Source organism: Drosophila teissieri, chromosome 3L (assembly GCF_016746235.2).
Source record: "Drosophila teissieri strain GT53w chromosome 3L, Prin_Dtei_1.1, whole genome shotgun sequence".
Taxonomy (NCBI): Eukaryota; Metazoa; Arthropoda; class Insecta; order Diptera; family Drosophilidae; genus Drosophila; species Drosophila teissieri.
This window is the reverse complement of record NC_053031.1, coordinates 21,284,653-21,312,145: the sequence shown is the minus strand read 5'-3', so window position 1 is coordinate 21,312,145 and position 27,493 is coordinate 21,284,653. Positions and strand designations below refer to the sequence as shown.

General features: G+C 40.8%; 1 protein-coding gene across 3 annotated transcripts in view; it reads left to right on the top strand.

Moving 5' to 3' along the window:
* The window catches only part of LOC122615801 (adenylyl cyclase 78C), a 31,056-nt gene extending 3,695 nt beyond the window's left edge, over positions 1-27,361 (top strand). The window contains exons 2-25 of one of the 3 annotated variants that reach the window (XM_043790929.1): positions 1,332-1,435; positions 7,493-7,853; positions 15,202-15,640; positions 15,703-16,000; positions 16,323-16,627; positions 17,729-17,870; positions 18,004-18,185; positions 18,260-18,461; positions 19,073-19,206; positions 19,276-19,365; positions 19,768-19,929; positions 21,391-21,527; positions 22,705-22,845; positions 23,194-23,752; positions 23,824-23,919; positions 23,981-24,120; positions 24,242-24,396; positions 24,502-25,178; positions 25,234-25,329; positions 25,451-25,631; positions 25,705-26,108; positions 26,169-26,397; positions 26,458-26,603; positions 26,739-27,361. In XM_043790929.1, coding sequence (XP_043646864.1) covers positions 7,810-7,853; positions 15,202-15,640; positions 15,703-16,000; positions 16,323-16,627; positions 17,729-17,870; positions 18,004-18,185; positions 18,260-18,461; positions 19,073-19,206; positions 19,276-19,365; positions 19,768-19,929; positions 21,391-21,527; positions 22,705-22,845; positions 23,194-23,752; positions 23,824-23,919; positions 23,981-24,120; positions 24,242-24,396; positions 24,502-25,178; positions 25,234-25,329; positions 25,451-25,631; positions 25,705-26,108; positions 26,169-26,397; positions 26,458-26,603; positions 26,739-26,852 — 5,073 coding nt within the window. In that variant the 5' untranslated portion in view covers positions 1,332-1,435; positions 7,493-7,809 and the 3' untranslated portion in view covers positions 26,853-27,361. Of the gene's footprint in view, positions 1-1,331; positions 1,436-7,492; positions 7,854-12,579; positions 13,096-15,201; positions 15,641-15,702; positions 16,001-16,322; positions 16,628-17,728; positions 17,871-18,003; positions 18,186-18,259; positions 18,462-19,072; positions 19,207-19,275; positions 19,366-19,767; positions 19,930-21,390; positions 21,528-22,704; positions 22,846-23,193; positions 23,753-23,823; positions 23,920-23,980; positions 24,121-24,241; positions 24,397-24,501; positions 25,179-25,233; positions 25,330-25,450; positions 25,632-25,704; positions 26,109-26,168; positions 26,398-26,457; positions 26,604-26,736 lie in introns of those variants that run through there. The other 2 variants (XM_043790927.1, XM_043790928.1) reach the window with 2 other exon arrangements.
* The last annotated feature ends 132 nt before the right edge of the window (positions 27,362-27,493 follow it).

The window sequence follows — 27,493 nt, the reverse complement described above, 5'->3', positions numbered from 1 at the left end:
TATTGTTTATGTCTGTCAAATTGCTGCCAAGGCTGCGCTGCAATCGAAAACGAGGAGGAGGAAGCCAAACCAAAACAAAGCAAAACACCCGGAAAAATTGCAACAACCGAGGGAAAACTTTCTCCCAACAATTTGCCTGGCTGTTTTTGCAGACGCAATTTTTCTTCCCCCTGCCCAAAATTTGGCCGTTTAGTCGATGGACAAATAAATCAGACAAAAGTCTGCCCCAGAAATCACTTAAGCTGCCTGGGAATAGATAAAATTCAAAACGCCCATGAACAGAACATAAACAAATTGTTGAAACAAATTTACAGACTGAAGGAAACATTTTCTGGCTAGTCCATCACATGAGGTGTCAGAAATATTGATTTCAAAACCGATAATTTGCTAAACCAACTTAATACCACGATTTAGTGGCTTTAAGCAGCATACCCCACTGGCTAATGCGAGTTGTGGATATGGACTTGGCCTGATCTGGCGGCTTTTAATGGCTTTGGCTGCCTTATAAGGTACCGAACAAAAAATCCATTTAAGCGGAGTGTCATAATACAAACCTCGGAATGACTCACTGTTCGCCAGCCAAGCAGAAAACTACAAAAAAGTGATAAAATAAAATTCTCGCTTGCGAATTGTTCAAAGTACAACGATACAGATACTGATACATAATTAAACGCATACATTTTTAGTTGGTTGACTTTGCTTTCTTCTCGGATTTGTTTACCCCCAGTATCCCACTCTTTTTCAGTTTAAATGGGCAACAACAAGAGTGAAATCCATTCATATGTGGAACATTAAAATGTACAATTTCCAAACACAGTAAACGAGTACAAATATTAAGAAAAAAAAACAAATCTGCAGTAAAACGTTCTGGGGTGTTTGCCAAGAATATCTTGCTGTCTATTTACTTGTGAAGCTGATAAGAATTCACTTTATTCACTTTGCTATTTATTTGCTTTGCTCAAAGTGGCGACATCACAGTCTGCATTCGGGTTAAAAGTTTGTAAAAAAAGGGGGTCTTGTTTGCTGAAGTGGCAAACAATAAAACGCAAACTAGTTGACAAATACGGAGCTTTAACTGCACTTTCAAGTGCACTGGGATATATGTGGACAATCAAGGTAAATTATGCGGACAGCTCCCTTTCAAAGGACACTTTAATCTAAATAGTTGTAGAATTCAACCGCAAACTCCTTTAAGAGCTTACCATGGGGTCCTGAAAAAACAAAATAATTTTTATTTTTAAAATTCATTTTTAGCATTCAAATATCTATATTTTAAAGCCTGTGTACCTCAAACCATAGTGTTTATAACTATGCAAAAACACTCTTTACAGGAACTTCTTTTTCCGTCCAACTTGCAGTAAAAAACAAGAGAGAACGCTATAGTCGAGGTCCCCGACTATCTGATACCCGTTACTGAGCTAGTGTAAGTGCGAAGGTGAGTTTTTGGCGGTTTGTGGGCGTTAGAGTGGGCGTGGCAAAAATTTTTTTGGGAAATCGATAAAAATTTACAAGACTAATACAAAAATGAAAAGACGGACATGGCCAGATCGACTCGGCTACTGATCCTGATCAAGAATATATATACTTTATATGGTCGGAAACGCTTCCTTCTGCCTGTTACATACTTTTCAACGAATCTAGTATACCCTTTTACTCTACGAGTAACGGGTATAAACATCGAAGCCTAAGCCATTTTCTTGTGACAACTTTGTATATGCAACTTGTAAATGCCATCGAACATGCCCTATGTTTTCCCCAACTTTAAGTCAGTTCAAATGTTTAGAAATTTTTGGTAACTTCGCTGCCCAGCATTGTTGCAATTCAAGTTCCAGAGTCCTTCAACAAGTTATGGTTGCCATTCGATGATGGCTTATCCCTTGGAACAATGGTACAAACTCAGCACACGTATTATCGTCTTTCTCGCTAAAAACAGTGTAGAATCAAAAATAGTTGTCGTTTATCGCACTTGGAAGATCTTCCCTTTTTGCCACTTGTTTGCTCACTTGGCCGATAAATGTTTTTGCTGCGGCTACGATAAAATACGGCTAAATGAGTCGGGCCCATATAAATTGGGCAAAAAAATGGGAAACGGCTGCCAAGGCAAACAGCCGTAAAGTCATAATAATTGAATAATTAAAAACACACAATGAGTTAATTTTTGATAAAATCTCCCGCTACCGAGAGAGCAAAATTAATGGGAAGATAATAATTTTCATAGCCAAAGAAAAGTAAACAGCACACACATGCAAGTAGTTTGTCATTGTCCAAACAGAGCGAAAAGGGGAAAACAGATGGTAGAGTGGGGAAGGTGGCAAGAAAATACGAAAACATAATTGAAACTCACAACGGTTTTCATTAATTTTCCAGCTAGTGAAGCGGCTTTCACGGGGAGGGGGCGTAATGGCAATGTAGACATTAAGGCTAAACACAAACCATTTAATTCCCTGTTTTTTAATCATAATTAAGACACGCTTCAGCGTCACTCAAAGTCAGCTGCTGATGGACCAGAGGATAACCCACTCTCTGCCAATGTTCCAGCGTTTGTTCTCCGCTTAATTTATGCTACATTTTTCCCAGTTTGTCGTTGGCCCATTCTCTGTGCCTCGCATTTGCTTTTAGCCCGGCTGAAACGTAGAGCATATTTTATTTTCAAATATTTCACATTGCACAGCAGCATTTTCGAAACACAAAGGGGTTATCAGTTTATATGTATGCGTTTCAGAATGAAGAAGGGGTAACTTACACAGTGAAAAATATCTATTGTTAAGATCATAATATGTATATATATTTTATTTAGAAACAATTATGGTTCATATAATAATAAGTAGGTTTATAGTTAATTTTTGTATTTATTTAATTTTTATAATGTTTGAATATATCATTAAACAAAATATATCATCAAAAACATTACGATTAAAATTGAAATCACCGTATACTGATTTTTTTTATAGCTGTACAGTACTTCAATATGCATTGGGTAGCGATATTTTAATATTTATGACATTACTAGTATATCTTATAAACTTTCCATGCCGAAAAAAATATTAAAAAACTCATGTAGATTTCAGTTGTTTTCTGGTGCACGAACAGGATACAAAGTGAGCTGGCCGGCTTAGTGCAACGCGTTTGATGTGGCCTGTGGGTATATGTTTCCTGTTTCGTTTTTACGGCTTTGTTGTGGAATTAAACTTTAATATTCCCCACCCCACCAGGTGTTACACCCTTTCAACCGGTGTCTCGTAAAAAGAGGGGCTTTTCTTTTTTGTGTAAACAATTTGGCCGGGTAACAATTTTATTTCCGCCCTGTCGTTTGCTATTTGAGTTACAGTAAATACAAAGATTTGCACAAACGTTTTATATGAGAATATAAAAATAATGATCGCTAAACAAATGATTTATTAGCCCGCCATTATCAGGGTTTATTCACTAATTCACATTCACTATATCGGGAATCTTTAGGATTCATTGGCAATGACAAGCATAAAATGTAAAATCCCAAAAGTGCAGTGGTGAAAACATTTCTAAGGGAAAGTCATGCAATATGCAGCTGCAGCTGATGCATGCAACAAAAATGAACAAGCTGCAAAAACTGGAAACCAACCACATAATGTGAACGAGCAAATGCCATGATTAGCACACATTTTGTGGGGAAATTAAAATAAATTGCTCCGTGGTAAATGTAAAAATGTGTTTGGCTAAAGCAAAAGCACACACACAAACACTCTCGCCACCTGTCCACACAGACTAACGTATTTCGCGCAAAAATTTACTTAACTCCTGAAATCTGATTCAATTCAATCGCGGGCAATATTCATTTTCAATTCTATTAGGTCCATCGTTCGGACACATGCAATTAAAATTGAAACGCATTAAATAATAAATTATGTTTTTGCCCCATTCCATCTTAATTCATCAATGTGGAAAGGTCATTTAAATTGGCGCTAGAAGCAGACACCGCCCGAAAGTAGGCAACGATTTCGGACGATCAGCCAGGTAAATTGCTCATACGCCGCTTATGACCAAAGTGGGGAGGTGGTTTGCACGTTATTAAAATAAATCATTATGATGTACGGATTCTTCACCTAATAAATAAAACATAAAAAAAAAAAAAATTAAAATAAATCAAAATGCAGTGCAGAGGGAAATTCGGCTTCTCTTGCCTGAAACTACAGAATGTTATATCGAGGTTCCAATTATTCATAAATGCAAAAAGAACACAGCTAGGTATAAATATTAGCTTTTCTGGTTGGTTTATCATAAAATTAAAATGAGATAATATTTTCAAATTAGAAAATAAGTTCGATTTGTCTAAATTTTAATATTATATTTACCATATTAGTTAACATATTTTGTTCTTTTTAAATTAAAAGCTTTCAAGCTCCTTTATATTTTATATTATAATATTATATTCAAGTAATATATTCCAATAATATCAGAATACATAAGTAAGTATTTTTGTCTGCCTTTACTCACATACTCTTGAAAAAAAGTGTCAAGACTAATGGCTTCTAATCGCACTAATTAAGGCAACCACAAATATATTTAGCAATCAGTCTCACGGCGATCGTAAAAAGTTTGTTTCATTGTTAGCTGGGACTTATCAAAGACTCTTTCGCTGGCGACTCGTGCCGTGTAATTAATTAAAAAGGGCCGGTAAAGTTCACTCTCGGGAGTGTCCAATGTTTCTGCTTCCTCTCCGGTTGCTCCGTATTGTCGGTTGGTCATTAATTTATTTTTAGGAAGCGCATAATTGCCCGGTAACTGGGCCAGTAACTGGAACTGCAGGACAGTAAGCGCTTATTCATAAGCGCGAGTGCCAGGGTGCAAGGATATGCAAGGTGCAACCTGGCAGCAGGATAAACAAAGGCAAGGAGCACTCGGATTGCAGGATCTGTGGTCCGTTTGTTTGCTCATCGCTCCCTTCGTCCAACATAAAGCGACAGCGTGTGGCAAGCGGCGAAAGGAGCAAAGGGCTCGCAGATCCAAAGAGCAAGCTGCAGGTCCTTCCCAGCAGTACCACTCCACTGCCCTTTTAGCAAGATGAGTAAATGAGTCGCTGGTGTCGACAGGAATCAGAAACTTAATTCTTTTCAGCCGCATGATGCTGCAAACTGTTTCGCCCAAAACAAACAAGATAGCATCAGGACGATAAATACTCGGGTAAAAACTGCATACCCACAACAAAGAGATATATGATTTTAGTCAGTATGTACGAGTATGTACCTGTAATGATAGTTGCTTATAATTTGGAATTATTATTTTCTCCAATAATATTTTATTTCATAGCGTTATCATCAAAAGTCATATATATATTTGGAAACATCATTTAATTTGTACCCATCAAGTGTTGGTTTTTCTATGTACCATAAAAAGTGTTTTCAAGGTGCCACATAAATCGATGTGCCTGACATTTTGACCCAGCTTGCAAACTTTTTTTAAACAACTCAACTGCAGCATCAGCAAAAAAACGATCGTAGGAATATTTACACTCAATTTACTGCCATTGGCGATAGGTCCTTGCTCCGGCCACCGATGTAGTCGACCCACTCTCACATTTGAGTGGCGTTTTTGGGGCCACATTCTCACAAGGGATATACGGATTTTAGTAGGAATGGGGATTGGACATTCACCTGCTGATGACTGTCACACACAGATTCCCCTCCTTTGAGAGTATATTTTTAAAAACCATTTTAAGCAGGATTCAGAAACACTCGCCTTAAAGTTGGTTCCTCGTATGGTTACATAGCATTCCGGCCATCGAGGGCAATCCAAAAAGGGGGAACCCGTGTTAGACAGACCGGAAACTTGGCTAGCAGCGTCATAAACTGGTTACATTGTCAGGCGCGGGCAAAAAAAACAACGAGAATTTAAATGAAAGGAGAGGAAATTGCTGGGATATCCTCACGAAACAGGATGCACATAACTCATAACAAGACCTATAACACATGTACATATATATAGTATACATTCGCAGTCCGATAAATATTCAAGGAGGGCAATAAAGCATGCTCTGCATATGGGGATCATGCGGATATCTGCCATATTTTAAGTATGACGAATTGCCATCCTCACGCTTGCCTACGGACTAACAGACACCCTGTACGAGATAGCGGTTAAATGCATCCTCTTTAACGGCATTAAATTGGTTTTATGACTCAATAATAAAAGCTGTGCCCAAGGACCCGCCAGGACATTCCGCCCACATCTTGCATCCAATTGCGGAACCGGCAAACCACAGACAGCATGCCAAGTGGCCGCGAGTTGCACGCACTGATTGAATTTGCCTGGGTGTTGCATGCTTCAAGTGGCTTTCAGTTTCAATGGTGGAGCACATGAAAAAATCTGGCCTTCTCTAATAAAATTTGAATATTTTTTAGACACTACTGAACCTTATGAAACTAAGTGCTATTTAAGCTAGATTAATACATATATGTATAATAAATTCAAAAAATTGTTGTAAACAAAATTGTGCAGATTGTTTTTTGCCGGTGGTTGATTGATTCACATTTTTTGTATTTTTCTGTGCTATATTCCTTAAATGATTGATACATTTTTAATCGTTAATTTTTTCCTGTGCCCCAATTGCTATGGAAATGGGCAGGACATAAAAAACAGCCAACAGCACGACAAATGCCCCTGACTGCTTCTCCTGTCATGTCCTGCCGCTCTTCCCCTGATCGTCCTACTTCGCATCCTGCTCCTTCTGGGCATGGCACACATGGTAAGGCAAAACATTTGACATTTCTAGTGTTTGCCTTATGTGGAGAAGCACCAAAAGCGGACACTCACACCAAAAGGCGACAGTTTAAATGGCAAAGCAGGAGTGAAAAACACACACAAGCCAATATGCACCGATTTCGCCATTCCCTGGCTTATTTTCATTGTCGAGATGGCACTGGTGCTTTGGGCTTCGTTTGCACAGGAATAACACAACTGATTTTAAAGGGGTAGAATTTCGATTTTTAGTTAACATCAGAAGGCAACAGAAAGAAGTTCATATAGGAGTATATGTATTTGTGACTAAAGATACCCTTGACATTAGTGAGCATGTCACTATTGTTTCTCATGTGTTTCTCTAAGTATCTATCTTTATTGTCTACGAAGAAGAGTATACAACCTTCCATACCAGGTCAGTTTCGTGCAGTTTCTTTGTTTCCTTTGGCTTCTTTTTTATGCCACTTATTGCGCACACTTTTGCACTTGTCGCCATTCCCTATATAGACTTACTACATATATACGTATGTGTTACTTTATAGACCCGATGACGTGTAGTGTTCACCACTCCGTCGCACCCATGCCCACTTGAAATCTGTCAACTGCAACTATTTATTAAATTATATACTGCCATTGTTAAATGTGAATGACTCGTGGAGGGTGTTGTAGAATGTATGAAGGAGCAGAGGGTGTTATTTCCGTTTTGCAGCGAAATAATTTAAGAGATTCTCGAGTTTATTAAGAATGCTAAGTGTGATATTCCGCATTCTGCTTACAGATACTGGAATCGAAGTCGGGAGCAGGTTCCCCAGCGAATTCTTTGGCACCAAGAAACACACGTTAGTCATCAGCGGAAATTGGCTCCTGGCTCGTTCTCTTCCATCTATGGCAGTATTAGGCAAATCGACAACAGCTTAAATCACTTTGAGTTGGCTTTAAGCCCGACACCGGCAAAAGGAGCTGCTGTCACCCTCAAGGATTCCGTAGTGCCGCTGCCGTTGGCAGTTAAAACTCTCACTTGACGAGAGCAGCAGCATCGTTGAGCGGCAATAAGGAAAAAACCGAGCATAGCAGTAGACAGAATCCCCCGCCACAATGGACGTGGAACTCGAGGAGGAGGAGGAGCGCATTTGCCTCAGGTGAGTGTTGACAGTTTGGCCAGGAGTGTGGCACAATGTTGGGGCTTAAAGGTTGTTAGTGGTCTCGATGGCGATTCTATTGAAGGCTCGATTTGCATTCGTTTGCTCCTGACAAATGTAACTACAAAGTAAATGTAATTGAAAGGTGATAAAAGAACACAAGAAAAACCAATACGAATTCTGAAACTAGTCTATTATTCCTTCAGCGAATAATGAGAAAAGTTGTCCCTAAACTCAAATAAAGGCATTTATTCATTTAGTCTTACATATGTAGCGCTAAACCTTATAATAACTGTATATATATAATATTATAATTATATTTAAAAATTTAAAAGAAGTTCTACTGTATTTAGTTTACTACCGATAATGCATCCCACAGCGGCGCCGATTTCGCTCTGCTTCTATTTATGTTACAATAATCAATTAAATGGGTCTGCCCCGAGAAATGTGTCGCATTTGCTGTCGACTGGAATTGCAGCCGATGAAAGCCTGGGACAAAAGGCGACAATAGCAACAATGCCGCTGGTATTCAATGTCAATCTCATATTTCAATAATGCTTTATGGCAACAGACGTCGCGTCTGACAAAGATGCTGTCTTCACTCAAGTTCTAAGCTCAATAGACTCGCTTAAGGGGAAAAAACCTTTAAACGACTCCAAATGAGTGTGTGAAATATGCCAGAAAATGTGAGCAGATCAAACATTATTTTTCTACATCCAAGTGCTGGGAAATTGCACATACGCCACGTGGCCACGGACAATTCACTTCGCAAAAACAAACAAGGAACATAAAGGACCGCTCGCTCGTGAAATAATCGAATTATGCCATTTTAATTTCATAATAACCCACAGACAATCAACTTTTCGATTTCGTTTTGAATACATTTTGTTCGAAAGGGTGGAACTACCCCAAGAATTACAGAGAATAATTGCAGGCTTGGGCATGAAACGTGGTAAATACCGAAAGCGTAATCTTTAAAGTCAATTGCGTTCAGTAAGCTCTATCTTTTAATAGTACTTACAAGTGAAGGCCTTTTTCCCTTCAAAGTTATATTTACTGGCCATAAATTTAACATTTTGCCCGAGAACATTTCCTGTCGAACTTGGTAATTCAACCTCGGATAGCAGCAGCTGTAGATGTCAGGACGACTTAAAGCGTTTGCTTAATGCCATGCAAATTTCTTTTTCTATGCAAATTTTCTTTTCACTCGTAGTAAACAAAGGCAGGCATCGAAAGGTGGGGCAAATTCTGTAGCAGGCGACAGTGCAGAAACTAGGTAAAGGCAACCGAATCTTCCATAAAATGTGAATTTTAATGACAAACAACAGTGAGACAGGAATGGGGGTTTTCGCGAAAAGGAGGGAGAACTGACAGGAAAAGTGGAAATTACACAGTGCCACTTTTAATGGGGGGAAAACTTTTGCTGCATCAGGACTTAAGCTAATTAGTAAGCCATAAACATAAATAGCCATGTCCTAACAACTTTTACGAGTCCGTGAGATTTCTTTGGCAAATGTCAAGAGTACTTGGGCATGCCATATTCGAGGGATTTAAGGTTTGGGTTTCTCCCAGGCGATTTGTCAAATTTAATAGACTTAACATTCTTGCTAGCTTGATTGCTGCCCTATAAACTGGCCACTTACACGGCTTATTGCCTTTTTTCTTAATGCCTCAGAAGCTGCTCCTGATTGCTTTTGATTTTTAAGTGTGTTTACCCAAATCAGTAGCAGCCGTCAAATAAGGCACTTTGATTCGAACCGCAAAGCGGAAAAAAGGACATCAAAGCAGTGGCCCTGGCTTAGTGCATTTTCTGCATAATAATGCTTAACAAGAAGGAACGAGCGAAAATCGAATAATAATGGAATTTTTATAGAACCGCCAAGAGGTCCCAGCTGAGGTTTTTGGGCCCACAATGGAAGAATTATTTGCAGTCCAATTCAGATTGATACCCAAACATGTCCGATTTTCTTTTGTCCCTGCTGATTTAAAGTACACTGAACGCCAAGATATCGGATACCGATACTATAAAAGCTAGAAAGTTGAGATAAAGCATTCAGATTTTAGTGACGTTGGCGGGTGTTTGTTTCTGTAGATTCCGCCGAAAACTGTCAGGCTTAAACTATTACTTATTGTTTGATTTTATTTTTATGAATCAGCAATTTTTAATTTCTTCCTCGCATTGTCACTAGTAATGGGTAACGAGTAATGGGTATTCCCATTTCATAATACCTTCTTTCTGTGTAAAAGGACGATTCTCTTACCATGTCCTTTGTCCCTTTTGCGGGCTTCGTTACTCCTTTAATTTTATCTGACCCAAACTGAGCCGCTGAGTAATTTTTCTATTTTCTGCTTTGTTGCTCGCTTTCAATTGCACACCCATGTTGACCAATGTCGACATTAACCCAAATCCAACACACTCACTCACATACCCACAGAAGTGTATATGTATGAATGTATATAGGTGGATGGTTGTCTGTCTGGAAGAAGCGTCTTTTATGGGCCAAGACTCTTAGCCAAATGAAGTTGCCAAAGACATGGCCATATCCATGACAGAAATGGCCGATGTCTTTGCGGTAAATTGGCCACCTGCTGCGTTTGTATTGGCCTTCTGAGCTGTCATTCTGATTATTGCCATTTCCTGACCTGGGCAGGATATTAATTATCAATAAAATTATGCTCATGGCATGCCGTCATTTATTAAATGATATACGTTTAGAGGCAACTTAGGGAAAAGTTATAGCTTTTATAAGCTGTTTTTTCGTAATGAATTTGATGTTACTAGCCATTTATTAAAAAAACGTAGATATATTTTATTATAAATATATCATATATAAATATATAATATAAATATATTATACAAATCACTATCTTCCCGAGAAATAATTCTCAAATTCAAACTAATTATCTTTAAATATTCGCCGCACTCTCATACATCGGCTGAAAAAGTAGGAAGTGCTTTCGCACCACTTGGCCGACAGCCACGCCCCCTACGACAGTATGGACCGGCCCACTTTCGGAAGGGCTTAATCGCTTGATAAATAAACTAAGCAGCTGGCCAGACATGGCCAGCGTGGTTGTTGTAGCTGGTGTTGTTGCTACCATATCGATGATGGCTCAACCTTGCCAAGTAGTTGGTGGCATTAGTTGGGTTGTAGTTGACGGTGGCACCGGGGCATGACAATAATGCATGAGAACCGCCCGTTGCGGCCCTCGGGTTAAGCATAAATATGTCAAGTGTTAATTGCTGCCACTTAACGCAGAGCACAAACTTAAATAGAACCGCAGAGGCACACATACACCGTAAAAAAAGGATTCGAAATAAATATGTAATTATATGTTGAACAATTGTGTTAGGTTAAATAAAACTTGTCCTCATTTTATAATTACAAAAAAGGGATAACGATGTAGTTCTACACGCGTAGTGAGAGTGTGACTTTTTCGTAGCATTACGGAAATATGTTTACTTAAATGTGATAAATACGTAATGTAATATTTAATAATACAAAGCAATATTTTCTAGAATTTTAAAGACGTAACCAATTAAAATATTTTTTTCATGTGTACACACACATAGCAAAGACGTGTAAATATGACTTTAATCTACTTAGCTTAGCAGCTGCCGCCTTAAACCCCCAGTTTCCACCCCCTCTTCTGAGTCTGCGACTCGAAAGTAACAGCGCCGAAAGCAAACACGCCCACAAACACACACACACACACACACATATACACATAGACACACGCACTTGTTACACACCCAATAATGTGCTTTAACAAGTTTCTTATGGCCATAAATTCAACAAGCCAACAAAAGCTCATAAAAAGGACTGACTAGGACTGCCCCCTTACCTTTCCTCCTTCGATTTCCCAGCCCTTTTGGGCCAAAAGTGGGGAATGGTTGCCTGGAATGGTTGATTGGGCCTTGAAACTATCCCCACTGTTTGTCTATATAAATAATAGCCAGCATTGCAGACATGCCTTTGACATTTTACATCTGACATTTTATATCTGACTTTCGTTCTTTATAAACGCACCTCGAAATATTGCCAGGAAATTGGGAAAAATGAGGGGAATAACCATTTTAAAAGTATGGTTTCGTTTTTACAAAAAAAACCTCTGAGCAGTTATTAGAAAATTTCAAATGTTTTTGTGCTGGGGACACTTCAATTAAAATGCATTTCACTGGCCTCAAGCTAAACATGAAATTTAATTGAAATGCCAGACCTAAAATATGTGCAAGTCTAAAACGTTCCAAAGATGACGCTTCACTTGGATTGACTTTCCATTACCCATATTTTAAAAACGATTGTATCAACGATTGTATCTTGTGTATGTGTGTTTGTGTCAAGGCTATAATGCTTAATAACTCGGAAAATTTACCTTAGTCCTGCCAAATATTTAGCTAGAAATAGCTTATTATCATTTGGAAACCCATCATAATTATCATTATCATTTATCGCGGGCAAGTTGACGCAGCGAACTCTAGTCAATTACCATATCAGCCACATTGTTGACCAAAACTGATTTCACTTGGCGTCACCGCGAGAGAAAAAAGAGAAAAATATGGTTAATATGGAGAGTACCCACCCAACCCAAAATCAGAATTGCGCTCGACAGTATCATATTATATCCCGGCGATTGGCGATGGTGATTTTTTCTCGCTCAGTTGTTAAACGCCAGTCCGATGTGAAAGACGCGAAAATATAATATTTTACCGAAGCTAGCCGCTGGCGGCAGAACACAAAAAAATAATAATACTAATAATAAGTAAAACCTGTTGAGCAGTCGCACCTAGCATATGTCAGTAACCACACGGCGTAGATGATCAACATTTGCATGGTTCATGACGCCAAGCCGAGAAACACGGTGAACAGTGCAAAGTTCCTTGGGTGAATCACGGAATAGGTTCCATATTTGCATATTCGAACCTGACAATGATGGGCGAGGAGCACCCAGCCCCGCGTTCGATTTATCGATTTTGTATTTTGAATATTGTTGCGCCATTATCAACACATTTATATAGGCGATAATTATATTAGAAGTTTATCTCGAACACATCCATCCGCTGGCGATAAACTCCGCTCGATTCAACCGGATTTTGGTTCAGTCGCTCGCTTTTCCCTGCGGAATTACTCATCGAAAAGTAGTGCAACCGGAGTGACAATGTGTTAATCAGTGAAACAGAACATAATCCGGTGCGATCGGGCATGTGATACCGTCTTTTATTGGACCAAACATCTTACAGGTGCGTAAACAAATAGTAGCATCTGCGGAGATGTTAAATGGTGATGATGCTCAATGGTTGGTTGATTTTCTGCTAAGGTGCTAAAATCCGCAACTTTACCGCCCGAGAATTACATTCAATCTGTGTATCGCTATGCAAAGTGGTGTTAGAATTGATTGTTTTTTACGCATGGCGGAATATTCCATCTGATGTGGGTGCCACACAATATATATATGTCAGGGGCTTTCGTTGTTACTTGTTTAAAAAAGCATATGCTTTGCATAACTACCCTTCTCATTATTCTCATAGCTTCTCTTTGCGGCTGGCAGAGATTAGGAAGGTGTATTGATCGGAAGATACCAATGCACATGGGCTAGGCAAGTAAATAAGGTAAATACAATCCACGCTGTCTGGTAAAAAAGTCCAAAAATACATCAGTTCTTTGGCCAGATAAGACCTGTCATCAATCTAATAATAACGGCCATGTAACCAATGAATGTATCACATTAAGATAAACAACAAAAAGGATATTTACATGCTTGTCGTTTCCATGATAGAGGTGTATTAATTAAGCGGATCAATAGATTTAGGGCGACTAAAAGTAGTATTAATAGTTTCACAAAATATTGATAGAGATTATCGAAAATATCTACTTTAGGCTTTAAGGCTATGGCTTTCCAACACGCCGTACTTGACTCCTCACTTATTGGTATTCCGTATTTCGTCCTTTAGCTAGGATTTAAATTCACTTCCCTGAAAAGTGTGCTACTTTTGCATTACAATGGGTGTGTGTCTATATGTACGCATACCTGCACGTGTATTGGTGCATTCGCGAGTGTGAGTGTCTCACTGCTAATTTGAATAATGACAAAGACATCAACGCGCCATTTTCCAGCGCCTTCGTGCTGACTTGCCTTGCCATTTTGCGTTTCCGCTGCGGCACCGGGAATTAAACATCAAATATGCTGATATAAAGCATATTGAAATGTATTTTCAAAGGTATATATATACATATCCGCTCTGTTATCAGCTGAAACATAAACAACAACTCCAGACAACATAAAATAATTCAGAAGCCTTCAGTCTCCGAAGGCCTTCGAAGGGTGACAAAAACATTTGAAGGCCCTTACTGCCAGATTCTTGAAGCATAGATTACTGAAATTATTTAATTACTGAATTATTTAAATGCCACCAATCGTGTAATTTTATTTAGGAAATTTCAAATTCGTTTTTCGTCTTAATGCAATTGCAATAAATAATACTCAGATGAATATGGCTTCAGTTGGAAACTTCTACACAATAATTACAATTCCGATAAAATTCCGATTCCGTTAATACAAATTGTTTAAATCATTCAAATGTCATTATGTATGGCCAATTAATTTTCTTAATTTATACACATTTATTTCACATTGAAGCCAACAAAAAGCGACTCAAACATGAATGAGTGTTGTACAAAGAGTTTCACTTATTGTTAATTATTGTTGGTTTTAAGCGAAAATGAGGACCCCCATCAACTAATTCAAATTCCATACAATGTCCTTCATTTGAACTTAAAGAAGCAAGCATATACCAGCTCCTTTACTACGTCAATCAATAATTTAAGCATTCCCGTATTGGGAATGGAAGTGAAAAAGACAGATTTTACACTTTAATTTAAAGATCTCAACAGAAAATTTGCTCACGCAAATGCCATTAATGAATATGTACTGTACATATGACCATTATTAAGGCCGAATATCGATTTTAGTCAGAGATTTGCAACGCATTAACGACATTTACCACAATATAAAGTATACAGACGTGTTTTTTTTAAGAATTACTGCAAGGTATATAAATTTCGGCTGGTTTTCTCTTGTTAAATTTATATTCGCATTACCGAATGCATACAATCATCTGTCGGTACCTGAACTTCAAAGGAAAGATTGAAATTGAAAGTAGAAAATTGACGAGCACTGTAAGCATAAAGTTAATTCTAATTCAATATAATTGTTGTAATATTTAATTATAATTCTAATAAAAATTAGGTGAACAGTTCAGAATATTTTTTCGAATACTAAAATACTTTCAAATTTGGTAAACTCTTGACGTTAATATGTAAATAAATCCCCTTTCTTTCCTGTCCAGGACCGCGGAGGAGGGACAGTTGGCCAACATGGATGACGACAAGCTGGTTTCTGACGAGGTGCACCTGCGCCAGTTAAGTGCGACTCCCTCGTCGGCGTTTTCGCTGCAACACAGTCGGGAAAGCAACACGAAAGAGGAGGCGCCACCAGAAGGCGGCTCCATGGGTGGGAATTCAGTTTCTCCGGGAGAGGGAGGGGACCTGGATGAGAGGGTAGTCCTGCGCCGGGCGGTGGACAAGGGAGCCGTCGCCTTGGCGCAAATCGACGACCTAAAACTAGAGGGGGATGACGACGGTGAGGCGGAGGAGAATGGGGATGAGGTTGATGGACTGGGTCTAAGTAATCCTGCTGCGCAGACCACAGATGACGACCAGATTACGGTCAGCGGAACTGGAGCAGCGGCCACATCCTCGGTGGCAGCAGATGCCGCGTCCTCCGAGGTAAGTCAATGTGCGTCCACGCACTTAGGACTAATTAAAGCCAAGCTAAAACACAAACACAGCAGGATGCAGCCAGCACAGCGATGGCCACTCCGGACATGTCGAAAATACCCCGACTTCCCGGCGACGGTGCCCAAATGGAGGACACTGGCACTGGCGACCTGCCGCCATCGCTGCGTGCCTCCACCACATCAATTTTGTCCAATTTGCGCAAGAAACAGCAGGGCGGCCCTCTGCGTGGGGGCGTGGCCAAGCAGACGCCTCTGCGGGTGCAGTCCGTCCGGATTGTGGAGGCCAAGCGGGCCTACGGACCCAAACGCCGCACTGAGAGCTGCAGCATCTTTGGCAACAGCAATTTCGGTAAGCGGAAGGGAAAAGCTAGTAATCCTGGTGGATTTGCTGACTTTACCTAGTATCCTGGTTACTTAGTGGCTTCTCAGAACAGTTTCTTCCTTTTTTAACCCCAAGTATGTTTGTGTTATATCAAGAGCACTATATACATTATATTCTTGGGTTTCAATATCTGATTTTGTAATTGAAAAATAGTTAAAGGTGGTGGATGTACACCACTTAGTATGGTTTAAATATGTGTTGCATTATTTGGCCCAAAAAGTAGTAAGCACATTGTAGAAGTCTTATTATACTGTTTATAAATATTCTTATTTGTTATGATCCTCAAAAGAAAACGATTTAGAATCCGGAAACTCCCTAGCCAGCATTGCTGGCCAGTCGCAGCGTCCTTTAAACAACGAGATGTACTCCGCCTTTAAGAGTGGCAACGTGGTCAAAGGAATCCTGTGTCCTTCGCTGACCAACTCCTTTAAGCAGAGCTCTCTGGAACGATCCTACCTGACCTACACGCATCGTCAGCGCCAGAAATCCCTTATCATTGTGAACGTAGTTGACTTTGTTCTAAAAATTGTTTTGGCTTTTGTCTGGATAATGCGGCGGAGTAAACTGGGTCCCATTGAAAGCGACAATGGAACGGTGAGTGGAATAATCGTTTAATTGAAATAATTTTAGGTGTTATTTAAAAAAACTTACAAAGGGAGAGTAGTTCGTAGTTAAGTCTATTACCTAATAATACGCGTTACTCGTAGTTACTCTAGAGTATACAAGAAAACAGGCAGAAGAAAGCGTTTTCGACCATATGAAGTATATATATTCTTGATCGGGATCAATAGCCGAGTTAATCTGGCCATGTCCGTCTGTCCGTCTGTCCGTATGAACGTCGAGATCTCAGGAACTATAGACGCTAGAAAGTTGAGATTAAGCACGCAGACTCTAGAGACATAGAAGCAGCGCAAGTTTGGTGACCACGTCCACTCTAACGCCCACCAACATCCAAAAGGTGCCACACCCACATTTTTGAAAAATGGTTTCATATTTTTTGCTATTTTTTATAAGTCTTGTGGTTTTTTCCGATTTGCCAAAAATCTTTTTGCCACGCCCAATTTAACGCTCACACTAGCTAAGTAACGGGTATCAGATAGTCGGGGAACTCGACAATAGCATTCGCTCTTGTTATACCCGTTACTCGTAGAGTAAAAGGGTATACTAGATTCGTTGAAAAGTATGTAATAGGCAGAAGGAAGCGTTTCCGACCATATAAAGTATATATATTCTTGATCAGGATCAGTAGCCGAGTCGATCTGGCCATGTTCGTCTGTCCGTATGAACGTCGAGATCTCAGGAACCACAAAAGCTAGAAAGTTGAGATTAAACATACAGACTCCAGAGACATAGACGCAGCGCAAGTTTGTTGATTCATGTTGCCACGCCCACTCTAACGCCCACAAACCGCATAAAACTGCCACGCCCACACTTTTGAAAAATGTTTTAATACTTTTTAATTTTTGTATTAGTCTTGTAAATTTCTATCGATTTGCCAAAAAACTTTTTGCCACGCCCACTCTAACGCCCTCAAACCGCCAAAAACTGTCAGTGTTGAAGACTCTCCTTCGCACTTACACTAGCTGAGTAACGGGTATCAGATAGTCGGGGACCTCGACTATAGCGTTCTCTCTTCTTTTTGTTTTTAATTTAAGCACTATATTGGCGCCTCTTACATTTCCAATTTGCTTTCAGAGCATGGCGACGGCCATCACTTGGTCCGTTTGCTGTGGGATTGCGAACATGGCCATCTGCTTTTTGGGTTACTGGCGCTGCTTCGCCAACAACTATTTGCACTGGGCGGCGGTCTGCACATGGGTGCTCTTCAACATCCAGGGTGAGTGGGTCGTAAATCATGCGTCACCTGCAGGGACCGTCAAAAGGACTAATCCTTTTTGGGCGTCCCCTGCGGAATGAGTCGTAAATGCTGTGCAGCGTAGCAGTGATTTTCCATCTCTCGCGATTTGCAGGATTCGTTGGCCAAGGCGTGGGATTTGCGGATCGCGAGTACCTGGTTTGGTACATCCTGTTCGTCATCTTCGTGCCATATGCGATGCTGCCACTTCCTCTAAAGTGGTGTGTTGTGGGCGGAACCATCACGGCCAGCTGTCACCTGGCCGTAATTACCATCATCAAACTGCAGCACGGAAAGGTAATTGGCCTTCCATCGGAATTGAAATTGTTCTGGTACTTTTGCCTAAAGTCTGTGCCATTTTTTTCCAGCAGGCCACCATAAATGCCGAGTGCGTCCTCTTCCAGATCTTTGCCAACTTCATTCTCTATACGGCCATCAACGTGGCCGGTATGTACACAAAGTATCTCACGGATCGCGGACAACGACTGGCATTCATAGAAACCCACAAGGCGATGGAGCACAAAAAAGAATCGGAGAAGGAGCTCCAGCGCACTCAAAAACTTTTGGATTCAAGTAAGTTAATGGTTAAATCAAAATGTTGGCTTATAATATACATATATTATTACACATTAAAAAAATAGTTTTTACTAACGTACTACAAAGATACACAAAGAAATGAAAATCTTCTGTGGTTGCCCGATCTTAACGAGTGATTTTCTAATCAAAAGACACATACATATGCATGTAAAAAAGTACAAGAGAAAGGAAATTTAGAAATTTAGAAAAAAATGTAATAAAGTTTTATGCACAGAATTTTGCCTCTAATGATATGCCCTGTTACGCACTATAATTTATTCGTCTTAAATGTCTGATTGATATTAGCTGCATTCCTTTTGAGATTTTATGGCTGTTTACTTAAACTGAAACTTCAAATGCGCAAATGTCCCTCTTAACAAGTTGAAAGCGCTATTTCGAGGGACTCCCAAGTACAGTTTTCTGAAAAGAGCGCAGGTAGGAGAAACCTCAGCCTTTCTCAGTAATTTCTTGTTGCCTGACAACTGCAGGCAGTCGCTGATGCTTTTTGCCTCCAGTGTGCGGGTCCTTGAGCGAATACATATTGCGTTTGGCTCGTGTTCAAGTTGGTGCTAACCCCACTCCGTAACATTCCACTCCCTTTTTCGCAGTTCTGCCCAACATTGTGAACAATCAAATTCGCAGCGAAATGTACAAGGGCACAGACCCCACGGTGGAGACGCAGTTCAACAAATTGTACGTTTATCCCATGGACAATGTGAGCATTTTGTTCGCCGACATTAAGGTAGGTGCATAAAATAGCCTCAGAGGTTTATAGTGTGAATTTGGACGCCTTTACTTTTCGTTCCCCCAGGGATTCACCGAGTTGGCCAGCAAGACATCGGCACAACAGCTGGTGAAAATCTTAAACGACCTGTTCGCCCGCTTCGATCGCATTGCGGAGGTGAGTTGTTTAAAGAAATAGATTTCAAGCTAAGATGCACGATGCAGTTAGGAAAAATAAATAGCTTATAATAACATTATATCATAATGGCTAGAGCAAATATTTTTAAATACTCAAAAGAGGAAGGTATTTATAAGAAGTATTTAATACACATTTTCTTTTAATTAAAATATTTTTATGATTACGTGGTTCCCGAAAAGTTCCATTTATTCCAAAGTCAGAATAGGAAAGAAATTAATTTTGCTACATAATTTAAGAAATTAAACACATTTAAACAAATTTCTTTCTACAAATTCATTTAACGTAAGGAGCGATTAAAAACATTTAGCTTTAAATGATATTTAAACATTTTCTTTGGTGTCTGGCATTCGGCGAATGCTTTTCCACCCTTTTCCCTTTAAGGACAACCACTGCCTGCGTGTGAAGCTGCTGGGCGATTGCTACTATTGTGTGTCGCAGTTCGAGAGCGACAACTGGAAGACGCGGCCGGATCACGCGGTGTGCAGCGTGGAAACTGGCCTGCACATGATAAAGGCCATTAAGGATGTGCGCCTGCATACACACGTAAGTGGAATCGAATCGAATCGATGCGAATCGAATCAAATCGAGGCGAAGCGGTGCGGACGCGATGAAGTGTGGCCCTCAAAGAGTTATTTAAATAATTTAAGAAGCAAAATGGTCCAGTGAAAAGAAGGGAGGGCATTTAAGGTGTAGCGCACTTTTGGGGGCTGGGTTTGAAATAAAATCACTTGTATCCTTTAAATGATTGAAACTAGAATTTAAAGATCTACATTTTTGTGAAATTAGCACGCAGACAACACATGTATCAATATTGGCACAATTGCATTTTGATCCTTTTTTGTGTCCTTTAACATATATATATAAATTCTTCTCGAGCCCTTCCGTGAAAAGAAATCGACAAAGAACAAATACTAGTTCTCCACGAGCTGCATTAAACGCAAACCGACTGACACTTGACATCTGAGGTCTTATGGTTTCCATTCTGTTTGGTACAGAACCATTTAAATATTTAAGATCCCTTTTAAATTTGTTTCTCCCAAATTAAGAAAGTGCAACAGTTAGATATACCATCATCCATATCATCCATGTCCGTCCCAAAATAATATTAGATTGTTTATGTTTCATTACTTGTCTTGCCAATTTCTATCGATATGAGAAACGGGTATCTGATAGTCGAGGAAATCAACTTCAGTGCTTTGGTTCTTTTGTTCGGTTTCAACCGTTTGGCATTCCCCTATTTGTTTGGACATGGGCAGAGGCTATAGCACGTATATAGTATGGTATACAGTATATAGGAGCGGAGCTGTTGAGCAGGGACATTGGACGTGTTGACAATTCATTTGTATGCAAATCTCAACAGAGCAAAAGGCAACGGACAACAGTCGGCCGAAAAGCAGCAGCGAGAGTTAAATTTTCATACGGCGAGTTTGCCACTGGAATTTAATTGATTTTTTCGGTGCGCCGGTAGCCTGAGGCATGCCGCAGAAAAACGGGGGAATCCCGTATTCGTTTGCGGGGATTTATGCCGCCTGCAGTTGCATAATTGGAACGGCGACTTAATTGCTGCGGCAGTCTGACGATTGACTGGGCAACTCAGTCTGTGAACCAAACTGAACTGAACTAAACTGAACTGATGATGACAGTTCATAAGAAATTTTGAGGAAGGGCTAGGAGATCTGGCAGAGAAATGAAAATTAAACTATAGTTGACCCAATTAAAAAACCCATAAATTAAAGTAAAATAATATATGTAATGATATATAATAATATAAACAATCTATGTATATACTATTCAGAACTTTTTCCCATCGTTCACATTTCAATTAGACGAAATTCTGTCATTTAAGAAAATAACAGAAATTTAAGGATTAATTTGTAATATATTTCCTGTTCAGGGCTTATTTTTGAACATCTTCTGATTCATATTTTAAATGGTACTTTGTATTTTCGTGGATGAAATATCCCTGCTGTGCATATTTTAAGGAGTGCGTTTCGCAAATTACAGGTGGACCTCAACATGCGAATCGGCATACACAGCGGTTCGGTGATGTGCGGCGTTCTGGGCAACAAGAAATGGCATTTTGACGTCTGGTCTAATGATGTTATCATTGCGAATCACATGGAATCCGGCGGTATTCCCGGGTAAGTAAGCCAGTCACGTAGAAATCCGAATACACGGCTGCATGTGAGTACATTCCTAATGAGTTGACAAAACCAGATATCCAGTTCCTACGTAGGGGAATATCCTTAAATGTTGGCAGGTTAATTTAAGTAAAAGGCCGGCTAATTACACATTAAGAACGTAGTTAACGCATAAATGATTATGTTGTTAACCAAGCATGTGATTTAAAAGTCAAAGGATCTAAGTTCAATTGCACATTCAGCAGCACATGTTCTATCTATAAGTCAGGCATAATGGTTTGTCATTTACACTTAAAACCTTAAAGTACCTCTTCATGAAAAAATAATATTGGCGTAAAAACAGATGACATATATTTTAAAATACTGTTTTGTAAATATTAAGTTCAGTTGGTAAACAAAGTTACCTTGTAGTAAACAACGTTTTTTAATGTAAATAGGTTTTTAATATATCTTATTTAAGTGTTAAAGCATTACGCTGTGTAGCTTGGACATCTGACAGTTTACGTTCTAGGTTAACCTTACGGTCTCGGTCTTAAATTAATTGGTACAACTATACGTAATTCAAATAACTTTGACTTTGGCTGCTAGTCTCAGCCTGGCCACAGTTTTAATTGGCCAATTTGCGGTTCCTGTGGCTTAGTCCAGGCTCTTTCTTTAGCTCCTTTGCTCCTGTGTAGCTCACAACAATTGTTCGGGAATTTGCAAGCTTGGCGTGTTTAGACACAAGAAACCAAATAATAGAAAGAAACAGCTCTTACAGCAGATGAGGGAAAATGGGGGAAATCAGAGCGACCACAGAACCCGAAACAAAATGAAAAGACCCAGAAATGAAAAGCTCAATTTAATGCAAAATGCTTTGATGTGATGGTGGCCAGGGCGGCAACCAGAAACCAGCCATAATATAGAGAGGCTCCAAGGAACCCAGCGGAGACCCAATTATGGAGGGCCTACCGCCCACAAGAAAACACAAAGAGCTGGGCGGTAAAAGTGGAAATTGGGAAATGGTCGGTGGTTCTGGGCAAATCACCACGCACATTCGTAGAAGACGTATGCAAATATTTGAATTTAATTTTCGCCAACTACATTTCCGAACTTACAACTGAAGTCTGGCAAACTGCTAATACTCTCCCCTCGGAATCTGCCTTGGTTTCGCCTCCTTTTCTTCCTCCTCCTGCAGAAGAGTCCATATTTCGGAGGCGACGCTTAAGTGCCTAAACGATGCCTACGAGGTGGAGCCTGGAAACGGTGGCAGTCGGGACAATCACCTCAAAATGCTGAACGTTAAGACTTTCCTCATCAAGCGCACTGAGCCATTGAGGTAAGTGAAGAGCGCACAAAGCGAAAATGTTGGAATAATATATCATTAATGGTCAATTTTAGTCTAGTAGATGTTATTTACTCACTTTTTTACAACACATTTTTAAGTAATACTTTCGAAAATCCGTAAACCGAGCACCGTAAGGAACTTTAGGGGTTCCTCTGATTTACAGATATTTATTCATTTATTGAACTGATTCCCATTTACAAGTATAGTTTTTCGCGACTATTAAGCATTTGTACTACTAATTATTTTTACTTACATATTTATTTTGCGTTTTTCCATTTTTTCTGCGAGTGCATTTCCATATAAAACCGACAATTGCTAACCCATCGCTTGCTTCAACAGACCCAAACGGCGCTTTGGCACGCGCAGCAGCGCCCATTTGGCGGGAAGTGTGGCCACTGCCGCTGCCGCTGCCCCCTCCGCCACGCCCACCGCCCTACCCAAATCAATCTCGGCCAGCGGAAGCGGAAGCATCGGGGGGGTCACTGCGACGGGCAACGATGGCGCCAGCATCGACGGGCGGAGTCTGGAGTACGTGGCCACCATTGCTGTGCCCGCCCAGCAGCCCACGCAACTTCTTCAGCAGCAGCAGAAAAAGAACATATCCCTGAACTCCCTGCCCAATGTGGTCGAGGGCGTGGCCATGGACAGTCGCAGGATTAGGAACGGCTGTGGCGTAATGGGAGGTGCAGGTGGCACCGGAGGCGGAGGAACGGGGCCATGCGGCATGTCCACCGTGTCCTCGCCCACGGCTATGATGTCGGCCCCTTTGGAAGTGCAGCTGCGACCAAGGACCGGAGCAAGTAGCATTCAAAACCTGGCGGAGGCCATCGACAGCAAGGGTCTGATCATTGAGGATGAGTCCACCACCGACTGGATACCCGAGATTCCATTCAAGAATGTAAGATCACTTATTCTAATGCTACAACAATAATTTCACAACACGGATTATACTTATTTTTGCGAAAAAAGCTAAACAGTCCCGAGGAAGGACTCAATCGTGCCGACTCCATACTGGTTGATACCAAGGAGGATCATAGAGTCTCGGTGGCGGTTCTCGATGAGGAGGTAAGCGGGGTCAACTTGCAGTCAGTCACCTTATTGTACAACCTGATTCCCCGAAATCCAGATCGACGAGTTCATCGAACAGAACATTCAAATCAATTCGAATAAGGAAATCCGACGCGAGTACCTAAATCCCTGGACCCTCAAGTTCAAGGACAAGAGCCAGGAGCAGAAGTTCTGCCAGTTGCGGGAGGATATGTTCCGGTGCGTGTGCAGGCCTGCTAATGGAAAACAAACAAAGGCCAGGACTTTCTTAATTAATGAACTGTTGCTAATTGATTTTCTCCCCCTGCCATTTGGTACCGTCCCCAACTACTCCATTCAGATCCAATATGCTGTGTGTGTTTGTCATCTGGATATTTATGGTGCTGTGCCAGGTCATCATCATTCCACGGTGCACGCGTCTCATTATTTGTCTCTCGGCGGGCACCGTAATTCTCACTTTTTGTTGTGTCCTGGTCATGGCCGAGGAGTTTCCAGGTGAGTTTCCATTAAGTTTTTAATCAGATCATTATGCAAACATATGACCTGCCCAAGCTCAGTCCACGATTCCTCATTCCTAATCCCTCTACCATTATTATTTAGGTTTACCCCGCTGCCTGAAGACAAACTCTGCGAAATTGGTACACCAACGGCAGCGTCGCACTCTGTTCATTTGCGGCGTCATTGTGTCCATGTGCATGCTGAGTGCCATTGGACTGGTCCTGTGTCCTTCGACCTCCTATGTGCCTATGTACACCGGCGACGAGCACTCCCGATTCCCGCGCATGATTTCGCCATACAGCAACACATCCATGACGGAGAAGGAGTTCAAGCTGAATGTCTATCTGTCGGCCACCATCCATCACAATATCACAATTAGCACGCCGGCCAGTGGAGGGCCCACTCCCTTGGTGGATATTACAGTGACCACAAATGGGAACAGTGTTTCCCTCAGTAACCTCAGCTATTCAGATCCTTCGGTGATGCAAAGCTCCTCGGATGGTGAGGGGGTGTGCGCCCATCCGGAGTATTTGGTGTTCACCTGGGTGCTCTGCCTGGTGTCATTGGCCACCGCTTTAAAGCTGTACTACCTGGTCAAGGCTCTGATGGCCTTGGGCATGGTGGCATTCTACACCGCTCTGATCATGATGAAGTTCAGCTCCACCGAGGAATTTAGTTTGGTAGAGCTCTCAAGACTGGGCATGCCCCTGGGAGTCCAAATGCTAATACTTCTAATATCGTTCCTGGTGATGGTCTGCTACCATGCTAGATTGGTGGAGGTAAGAGGTTGTGCGACCAATGCTTCCGGCTCATTTCTCATCCCGATTTCCGCAGGTAACCTCACGCCTGGACTTCATATGGAAGGAACAAGCCGAGCGTGAACTGACGAACATGAAATCCAACCGCGCGCTGAATGACACATTAATTAAGGTAAGAGATCGCAGCCATATGGAACCATTAAACAAGAAGTGGATAATGAAACCATATTTTATTTTAGTCTACTTGCTATTTCCATTTGTCATGTATACATAGAAAAATCTTTTGATTGCAGAACATCCTGCCGGACCATGTGGCCACCTATTACCTATCCGACGAGCACACGGACGAACTCTACTCCAAGATGCACAATCTCTGCGGCGTGATGTTCGCCTCCATTCCGAATTTCCAGGACTTTTACTCCGAGGACATCGACAATGGCAAGGCCTGCATTCGCATCCTGAACGAGATTATCTGTGAGTTGATTGATTAAGCTTTGTTTCCCGATTCCAAATGTCTAATGATGCCGCGCGGCACAAATCAAACCAGGTGACTTTGATGAATTGCTGGAGGAGCCAAGATTCGCATCGGTGGAGAAAATAAAAACAGTGGGTGCCACGTATATGGCGGCTGCGGGATTAAATCATGAGCATCTCAGACTTCGCGGCGAGACCTCCGAGGATAGTGTCTGTGACCTGGTGGAGTTCGCCTTTGCCATGAAGCAAAAGCTGGAGGAGATCAATGGGGATGCATTCAATAACTTCCAGCTGCGTGTGGGCATCTGCAGTGGTCCTTTGGTAAGTGGAGTGATTGGAGCCAGGAAACCGGTCTACGATATATGGGGCAATACGGTCAATGTGGCTTCACGAATGGACTCCACGGGCGAGAATTGGCGAGTTCAGGTTCCGGAGAACACGGCGGAATTGCTGTGCTCAAGAGGTTACACGTGTGTGGTAAGTGGCCGTGTTTTTTCCTATCCGAAATCATTATCCATTTCTTTTCTAATCCAACAGAAACGTGGTGAAATCGCTGTGAAGGGCAAAGGCATGATGACCACCTTTTATGTGCATCCCAAGGGAATATCGGAGAGCCAGTTGATCTCACCGGTTCGCATGCCAGCCGGGATTCCCCTGGCCCAAACCCCGAATCTCCAGCGGCAGACCTCCCATCATGGATCCTTCAGTGCCGTGGTTTTTGGAATGCTTCAGGCAAGCAAACGCAGCACAGCCATTGCCGGAACACGTGAGCTCCAATCGGGTTATTTAGGATGTTTAGATGAATAATTTAATTTAAATATTTTAGCCACGGGCACTCCTTCTCCGCAAATCCGTCGAGGACATCGGGGAAGCACTTTCAGCTCGGTCCGCTTGTCCCAAAAGTCCACCACGGTCAATCCAGTGCGCCGGAATACAACCCGTGTTCGGGGACGTTCATATCGACAAAAAAAGGTAAATTTGTCAAAAATCATTGGACTTTCGATTTAAAGCGGTTTTTATGATTTAATTTAATTAGAAAATTCTTGACATTAGATAAGATTACATCTGTCTTATATCATAAATTATTACTCCCATTCAATATTTTAGAGTTCCTCCAACAATTCGATCGTCACACAAGCCAGCTCCAGCTATATGCCCTCGTTCCGACGGATCGATCAGATCGAGACGACGATATCGAAAAGCCACAACGATGCGTTATAGCCGAGTACGCGCACTCACTGGGTCTAAGTCGATCTCAAGCCGATAAAGTGTCTGATGAATTTATTTTTGGAACGGTTTTATACAAATGGAGTTAGCTTAACACTAAAATTAAATGGTGGAGAACGACAGTGAAGCTACTTAGTAGAATTTTTAAATCACACTCCCCGAAGTTGTAGATCAAATAATTGTAATTCTTGCATTATCTCAGCACAAATCTAGTCGTTAAACTTAAGAATTGTTGTTTGTATGTGTGCGTTTGAAATCTGTTTAGAGTAAGTAATTTGGATCTTCCTACAAATGCCAACCGAACGAAATGCCAATAAACCTACTAGCTTTGTTCAATTCAACCAAAATAGGTACCAACTATTTTTCTAGTGCTAGTAGTCAGTTTTATCAATAGAAAATCAAATATTCATTGTACAAACCGTTTCTTTTGATAGAAGAGCTAAAATGTTAATAGAGTAAGAATACTTATCTGTATAATATTTTACGACCATCTAAATGTAAAGAGGCGGACAAGTGTTAATGATATGTGAAATCAATTATGAAAAATAAAAGATGTATTACTATATTAAAACAATTCGTTAAAATTAAATGTGATAAATCGAAACAAACAAATCGTAGAAATGCATTGTGTTTGG